The 8932-nt window shown below is 47.1% G+C and overlaps 1 protein-coding gene across 1 annotated transcript in view; it reads left to right on the top strand.

The window, feature by feature from the left end:
* The window catches only part of LOC104492758 (brain-specific angiogenesis inhibitor 1-like), a gene marked incomplete at its 5' end in the record, with an annotated part of 85950 nt that overhangs the window by 37863 nt on the left and 39155 nt on the right, over positions 1-8932 (top strand). The window contains one exon of the mRNA XM_010135348.1: positions 5595-5661. Coding sequence (XP_010133650.1) covers positions 5595-5661 — 67 coding nt within the window. The remainder of the gene's footprint in view (positions 1-5594; positions 5662-8932) is intronic.

Below are 8932 nucleotides of genomic sequence, written 5' to 3'. Positions count from 1 at the left end.
TATGAACACATAAGGGCCACTGCAGAGTTTTGTGGTCAATGTTGACCACATGAAAGAGCCTGGGTGGGAAAGGAGGAACGTGCAGGGAAGCACACCCTATTTCAGTGCCCTGGACCACTGCATGCCAACATCTCCTTGCCCCAGAGCAAAGCCCTCCCAGACTGCAGCCAGAAGGGCATCAGTGCGTGACAAAGCCTGCTGGACTTGGGCTCTGCTCTCAGATTGACACATGGGCAAATTGGCCAACAGGCTGCCCTGACTTTCCATCGTTTCCAGGGGATGCTTAACCACACTAGCTCTTCTCCTTTTATTGCTACTCGTCTGACTCCTTTCAGCCCTAAAGACTGGAGCTCCTCGTATCCAAGAGCTGGATGCTGCCTGCTTCCCTGCCCAGCAGGCTGGCTGGCTGCCTGGGGGATGGCAGGAGATCCTGTGCTCCCAACTGGAGCTTCAGTCCAAATGACACTATTTCCTAGCTCTGCTGTCAGGGTGCTTGTCATCGAAAAAGCAAGGGGCCTTCACACCCCAGAAAGTCCAGTTTGGACCTCCTTTTGTCTCCCTTCCACTGTCATCCCACTCTGCAGCTGGTGAGTCCCAGCAAAGTTGTGAAAGGAGCAACGGCTCCTCTCAATCACAGAGAGCCCATGAAACATTCCTAACGCTGCCATCTTATAATTCCTGTGCTTGGCTTTACTGAAAGCCAGAGCTAAGCAGAGCTAACTTGCAGCCATGCACTCAAGCCAATATCTCTGTCCTAAGCAGCGTGGATGTCCTCCCCCATGCAACAAGAGTCAAGTGGGTGCGTGGTGCTGCGCCAGTTGGATGGCATGGGGGGTTCGTGAGCCATGATGCAGAGCATAAAATGGTGCTGGGCATCACTGTAAGGAGAATTACATTTGCACATTGGTGCACTTTAAAACATAAAAAAATTGTTCATGAGGACCAAGCTAGGCAGTGTGCCCCAACAGACTGCAGTGCATTTACACTTATCCCTCTTTCCTGGCTCAAAAGACATAAAAGCCCTCTTAGATTTATGTGTGAGGGGGCCCTTGGTTTTACCTCTTCTCTAGAGCAAAGTCAGCAGTACCTAGCAGTGATTTCAGGGCTGAATTCGAAAACCTGAGTTTGTTCAGACTCAGATTTAACACTGTCTGATGTTAAAGGCATATAAACAGAATACGGACTTGGATGGGAGCTTGTCCCATGATGTTTGTTGGTCTCTGGCCATTGCAGAAATGTGTGAGTTTGCAAAGCCTGGAGCTACTTTAGCTTTATTTCTAGTTAGTGCAGGGCACGCACAAGGCATTTCAAACGGGCAGTGGCAGACTTTCAAGGCACAATGTTTCCATCTTGTAGAAGGGAAGGAAGACACCAACCACAACACGTCCCTCCCTGTGAAGCAGGGATCAAGAGCGGACATGATAAACCACAAGGGACTTTGCAGTGTCTTTCAAAGCTTCTTCCAGCCCTGTGATTTCTGGATCCTAAGAGCAGTGCCTTGGTGGAGATGGGCATTAAGGCAAAGCAGGGCTCTGATATTTAGCTGAGCGCACTATCGCATGCTGAGGTTTTTTTCTCATCCCAATCACAGTGGTAAAAAAAAACAGCCTTGATATCCATCTATGGGACATGGTCATGAGAGCATTTTGGGGGCAGCTGCAACTGTTGAAAGCATTGCAGCACTGATCTTGGTGTTGCAGATTCCCATGGCAAGGGACATGCTAGAAGGGACAGCGTGCAAAATACGTGACAGACATCAAGATGTGGTAGCAATCGAAAGGTTGGCCATGTCTCCAAGCTGCAACACAGAGAGATCAGAGTTGGTTCTAAGCATGGGAAGGTTACAAATAATCTTTACTATTTACCCTTTAGCTGGCCAAACTAGGTCACCAAGTCACTAGAGGGAAGAGACAGGTTCAAATTAAAGATTAAATATCTACTGCAGGATTTGGACTGTGGCTCTGTTGTTTTTGGAGTGGCGATTCCCCAGCAGCCAGTCACTCAGAGGCCTTTATTGCTCAGGGCACTTCTGGAGTGCCCTGAACTCTCCATCCATGATGAGGGGAGAAAAACACAAGGGAATTTTTTTTCCTTTTTCTTATCTGAACAGCATTTGAAAGGAGATAGGATTTGGACTGTGGCTCTGTTGTTTTTGGAGTGGCGATTCCCCAGCAGCCAGTCACTCAGAGGCCTTTATTGCTCAGGGCACTTCTGATGAGGGGAGAAAAACACAAGGGAATTTTTTTTCCTTTTTCTTATCTGAACAGCATTTGAAAGGAGATTTTGCTAGAGAAAGGAGAGCTGCTACTGTACTTCCAGCTGTACTTGCTGTACTTCCAGTCTCAAAGAAAGTCGTAGACATAATGGAGGATTAGAAGAGCTGCCACTACTCACCTCCTTGTCTTAGACTGAATGCCTGAATAATAACTCTCCTTTTAGCAGGTGCGCTAGGGACTGACTTGGGACTCTAAACCTTGACAAACTGCCTCCTAAAGCCCGAACTGAGTAATTAAGATGGTGCGATTGGTAGCAGGGAACTCATATCCTTCTCCACAAGAGAACCCAGAAAAGGTTTTCTGACAGCAGTGCCAAGACATAGCAAATTTCCTGGGGTCCTTGTGTGTCATTGCTTCATGTCTTCTGTCACCCACAGGTATCTCAGCAGCTTTTATGTTAATCTCTAAATTAATACTGGTGCATTGGGGCTGCTTAATTTTGCACACGATCAAGGTGAGACCTGTTGCTGGCAGAGGCACACGGTGTAGTCAGGAAGGTCTCAATGGAAGTCAGCTCTTTGCAGGACCAGGACAAAAGCCATCCACCTCTTGTCTTTGCTGTGGCAGATTCACAAAAGGATCAGATGTTTTGCAATCAGGTCTTTCACATTGAACACAAGAGCTGCTGTCAATCGGGGAAGCGCTGCTTAGAAATAGCAGTCTGGAGCCGTTGAGCACCATTAAACCATTCACTCACTTCCTTCCAGTGGAAATTCTATTTAAGAGATCTGTGAAGAGATCCCTTGGCAAGTACTGAGGAACCTCTTAGTGAAATGCAAATATTTCTGTGCCTCGTAGGCAGGAGGCTAAAAGCATCTCCACTAGACTAAGATACTGTTGGAGTTTGCTGTCAGTTCCCCTTCTTGGATATCACTTCACCCTTTCCCTTCCCTTGCTGTCAGCCATCGTCTCTGACAGCCTTGGAAACGCTTTGATTAAGTGCTGTGGCAGGGAGGTCAGGCAGTCAGAAGGGATAAGGACCAGTGCTTGGTGATGTGTGAACTCGCCTTCTGAAAGCCTGCTGCTCAGAGGGGAAGAGGGGCTGCCAGGGACCTGACATAACGACAGCCCTCGTTGCACCAAGTCCTCGTCGCTAATTGGCATACAGGACTGTCAGCTCCTTTCTTTGGGTGAGCTGTTGGTTGGAAGAGACCCTGGGAAAAACAGTCTCAAAATTAGGATGGAGCATTGGAGAAAAAGGTCTGGGCAAGGACTGGGCTTTGGGAGTCCTCCTGGTTTCCCCCGCCCTCTCCTTGCATTTAAGACCTCCGGCTATTGCAGCCCTCCAAAGCTTCATTTTAATTCCCTCCCTCCCCAGCTGTTCATTCGTTTTATTATTACAGCTGCTCAAACAGTTTGTGACAGAGCAACTCGCTGTCAGGAAGAAATAAGAATTGATTAAATTAACACATTATAGGTTTAATTTAGAAATAAACAAGATGCAGGCCTCAGAGAAAAACAGAATGTCCTGCTTTCAATTTTCAACTTGAAATACTTTTTTTTTTTCCTCCCTTTCCCAAATGTTCTGTGTTTCGGGGTGAAAAAACAACACTTTTTGCAAGTCGGAATTGATACAAAAACGTATGAGGCTGATCAGCGAAACTGAAATGTTTCCAGGAAGGCTTTGTTTCCTGGGATACTCTGAAAGGCAGCATCAGTTTGCTTCTGATGCAGAATGAAACCGTATTGCTGAGGGTACAGACACGTAGCTGTGAATTACTGCAGGGGTAGGTAGGTTAAGAGCTTTGGGAAAGTCCTCGCTCCATTGTGGTTGACTGCTCTTACCCTGTGGTAAAGGCACGGTAGTTTACTGCTGGAACAGGATTGCTTCATCCCACATTTTCTCCAGGGTACTGCGATGTCAAAGCATGCAAACTGTCCGTGGGGGTGCTGACACGGTGTAAATTTGCATCCTCTCTTGCCCTGAAGTACTTTGTTTACATGGCCGTGCTCTGAATTACTGAATTCCCCGCAAAATGGAAAGTTCAGCTCCAATGCTGCTGTAACTGTTCATGATGGTCATGGAGTCACAGACTGGTTGAGGTGGGAGGAGATTTCTAGAGGCTGTCTGGTCCAACCACCCTGTTACTCAAGCAGAATCACCTAGAGCTGGCTGCCCAGGACCAGGGTCATACTGCTTTTGAGTGTCTTCCAAGGATGGAGACTCCACAGCCCTTCTGGTCATCCTGTGCCAGTGCTCCGTCACTCTCACAGTGAAAAGTATTTCCTTCCTGACTTCGTGGTCAAACCCGAAAATCCCTCTTGTCTACCCAGACACACTGTGATGCTCAGCTCTGAGGGTGGGAGCGAGGTGAGATTTTTTTTACACCAGGTTTGTCAGTATGGGGATGTCAGTGCATGGTGAGATCTGCATGTGAACATACAGTGCAGCAGGAGCTTTGTGGGGACACCTGGAGCATATTCTCACTGTTTACATGACAGATGGGATTCATCTCCCCAGTGATGTCTCTAGCTGGGTTGGATGGCACTGCTTGCTTGGATAGTGAAGGTCTGGTCAAGGCAGTCAGTGGAGTCCAGGATGTGAGTCATCTGACTGAATGTAGATGCCTCATTCTGGACTCTTTTGGACTAGAAATGTCATCAAGAGTGACTGGCTCTGTGGTAGGCACCAACAGAGCAGACATGAGCACTTATTCAGAAATGTTTGTGTAGGCACCAGGCAGTTTAGGAGCCTAAATTCCACACGTGGTCAGTGGAGAAAGAAGTCGTCCTTCTAAGGTTACATGGTGTGAGGGAAAAGGAACAAGCTGGTCCCCAGCAGAGGCAGCACACACCTCATGTTCAGCTCATTCCTTAAGAGCATCCACTTAAGCAATGCTGTGAATTCCCACCTTGCTGCTGTGTTGTACCATTTCCCTGTGGCAGCGAGCCCAAAGGGAGGACCCAGGAGAAGAAACGTGCTGCACTCCAGGACCTGAGCCCCCACCAGACATAGTGGTTTGCAAGTGACCGAGGGACTATTTCCACTGTTTCTACTATTTTCCCTGAGCGAGTAGGACAAGAGCATCATCTTGCCAGCAAACTGATGCAACTGCTTCCAAGACCTGGTCTGAGGCATTACTTCTGTGTTCATTCCTCTGTCAACAAACATCCTGCAGGCAGACCTCCAGGCGAATGAGCCCTTATACAAGTTCTGGAAAAATGGGAAGCAAAACTTGCTTGCTGTAAAGTCAGACATTTTTTGCCAAGGGGTATCACCTCCCAGGATGAACTTTGCAGGCAGAGAGAAGCAGCAGCCATGTGCCTGTCGGTGATGCTCGCCACTGGGTAACTTTCTTTTCTCTCTTCATTTTCCAGCTGCTGGCTGTCGTTAGAGGGAGGTCTTCTCTATGCCTTCGTGGGACCGGCGGCTGCTGTCGTTTTGGTATTTAAGCTTGGCTGAAAGCTTTTTTTTTTTTTTCCTTTTTACCTTATAGCACTTTCCTTGTTCTTTCAACCCAAGAATATCCCTCTGTATTTCTACTCATTGTTTGAATAGTTTTCTTCTTCAGAAATAAAGAGCAAAGCAATAGAAAGCAGCAATCTGGGATGGGTTTGATTCTGAAATAGAATATGCCTCAGCTCTCAGCCTTCCACCTCTGTCCTTTCTGGAGTACCCTAGACATCTGATTAATGCTTTACTTTGGTGTTTGCTCTACCTAGATGGAAGTGCAGGGTGATGGTGGAAAACTCTGACATTAACTCCTTCAGAAACTGCTGTTACTGGTTGCTTTCAGACCTGGCTGTGCCTCAACAGCCAGCATTTATTCCTGATCTATCCAGATGGCCAGTGCATGTGAGCAGCTTCCTTGTTTGCCTGTGAAATGAAGGTCTTCAAATCAGAGCCAAAGGAGTCCTTTGTGATCCCCAAAATGTCATGTCTGCTTCTAGTTCAAAGAGACGGCGTGGTTAAAGTGAGCATTCCTAAGCTCTGTTCCACCAGCTCATGCACAGTGGGAGTCTTTTCCCCTCACTCTTGGCTCCAGCACAGCATCAAAGCTAGTCTTGGCCATGAGTTGAAGATGTCACTCAAGAGATGACATACCTTTCATGAAGCTTCCCTGGTGTTTAAGCCTCACTGGCCATGAGAAATCTTGACTGAGAGCTGCTGGTCTTCTAGGAAATCCTCCTGCAGCAATTTCAGAGGGGTTTAATGCCACGCTTGAGCCCCCACATGTAAGTGACTGTTGGCAGTTTGTCTCCAGTCGAGTGTTTTATCCAGTGGAGGCGCTGTATGCCCTCTAAGGCTCAAGTGCCCTGAAAGGTCTCACAGGAATGGAGTCCTTGACACTCACAATTTCTTTTTCGGACCAAGCTTTTGTTTTCTGCAGTGGCTGGGGGGGTAATTGCCCCGCAGCAGGAGCAGGCTTACAGGAGAATAACTACACGAAAGCTCTTGCTGCCTCTATTCTCACTGCTGTCATGGCACATCAAACCACCTTGGTGCCATCGTTGCATCACGATGACGAAGAGGCAAACCAGCAGTTGTCCCTCCTCTATACTAAAACAAAGCTTGTATGTGTTAGGGCCTTTCCTTAGCATAGGGCTGCCACACATAGTTGAGCCTTCAGATAGCAGTCAGGAAAGAGTGGGGTTAAGCAGATGTTTGTGCCAGTCATTCGATCTCTGTAGGCACGTGATCATTGGATTTCCCTCAGTAATGCAGCTGATGGGGGTCAGGCTCTTCTTTATAGCCAGGATAATTGACAGGAGCATTAAGTGGCTTAGTGCTTTCAGATGAACTAGCTCTTTGCCCCAACAACATAACAGCCGCTAGCTCTGGCTTGAATGCTCTATAGACAGCGGTGATCAGGAGGGGGAGAGCTTTGGTAGTGCCCAGAGAGAGGGTTCAATCTGCTGCCTCAAGCCATCTTGCTTTTGCAAGGGGAAAGTAAACCTTAAGCTTTCCTTAGCATTTTTAAAGTGCAAGAAAACCATATGAGCCTGCTGCCATTTGGCATCTCCATTTTCACTCACCATCAAAGCTGGAAAAGGTGATGTCCTTACAGAGAGGTCAACACCTGCAAATGGTGGTTCATACAGCTGATCTTAGGAAGTGGTGAATCCTCTCTGGAGGGGCCTGTCTCTATTCAATACTTAGAGAGAGAGCCTACACACCTAGTTCAGGTGAATCACTGCTGGCTAAAGTGAGAAGTGAATGCTGCCCAAGTTGGTAGGAACTTGGGGGAGGAGAAGTGCTGAAAGACGTTTTATAAATGGGAACCTAGGAAACAGATAAACTTAATAATCACCCAAATGCACACTGTGACTTTTAACAGAGCCAGAAGCTGAACACACAGTTCTCAAGCATGCACTGTCCACAAGACCGGACAGCTCTCTGTTCTCCATATAGTTAGTCCCGATTTCAGGTCGACCATGTCAGCGATGGAGGGACAGTCCACCTGGCTCAACATAAGGACAGTCAGGCTGTACAGGCTCTTTCTCATTGAAAGCTGATGACTATGACATATAGACGTCCCAGTGTACTTTGCACATCACGGTCCTGGCTACAGCTGGGCTTGTCACCTCTACCTTACCCTGGCCAGGATAGATTTGTCCTCGTTTCTCCCAAGCCAGTCAAGGGTCTCTGTACTGCAGTTCTCCTACCAACATGATTATTCTGTAGTAACTTTCTTTCTCCAAACCCTCCCTTATTATTCTCCACACTGGAAAAAGGCCTCTGGCACGGAGAATATCTTTACTCCAAATAATATTCTTAAGATGGTTGGCCTGCAACTTCAGCGATATTTGCAACTTGCAGTCAGTTCACTAACACTGAACGGCTGCAAAGATTTGACCTTTAGTCCTAAAAATCTCCACAACCTGAAATGCAGAGTTCTTACAAGCGGTTTTACTCACTAGGTCAAGTGAAACAGCCTGGTGTTAATCCCGTGCAGTTAAAGGTGATGGGTTACCGATGGGGTACTACTGAGTTATTTACTAATGAGTTGCTACTGAGCCTCTGCTTATGGCATGGTGAAGTCAGGAGAGTCATCAGTCATCAGGTACTGGTTATCTCAAGGACTGAATCTTGGACTTGTGTCTTTGCTTGTGGATAACATCTCAGCAATAAGGAAGTAAAGCTACACTGCTGTGTTATGTCTGTGTTATATCCCTGACTTTGTGAAGAAGCAGATCCAGGATCAGAGCAGGATGTTGATCATGATGATCAATGTACTTGATAAAATAGCTTTTATTTATTAAAACTGTCGCAGAGCTGCACTTTGTCATCTCCCGTGCTGCATATGAATGAGGATACATACTGTGCTGCGGCCAGCCCCAGAAGTGATCCAGCCTGACACACTTCAACCCCATCCTTCCTATGCCTTGCTGCACCTTAAAAAAAAATCTCTCTTTTTCTGACCAGCCTCCAGCACAGTGAAAAAGCATCAGTGTATTGAAAGTACTCGCTCTCTCCAAGCACGTAACTAGGGTTTGATTTCCCACTGATCCTTGGCTGAATTACTGCATCTGACTTGCCAGTGTTGTTTCTCCACAACAATACCATGGTGAGCTCTAGAAATGGACTCACAGCTGTGGCAAGTAGCCCACTGACCCAGCAGCTGATGCAAAAGAAAATAACTGGGTTTTGTGCGATCTTCCATTTATTCCCAGCTGCGGACTCTACATGAGCAAGCTGAGTTGTGTCCTGCTGA

This window comes from Buceros rhinoceros, unplaced genomic scaffold (assembly GCF_000710305.1).
Source record: "Buceros rhinoceros silvestris isolate BGI_N320 unplaced genomic scaffold, ASM71030v1 scaffold454, whole genome shotgun sequence".
Classification (NCBI taxonomy): domain Eukaryota; kingdom Metazoa; phylum Chordata; class Aves; order Bucerotiformes; family Bucerotidae; genus Buceros; species Buceros rhinoceros.
Note: the sequence above shows the minus strand (reverse complement) of the source record. Positions and strands in the feature narration are given on the sequence as shown.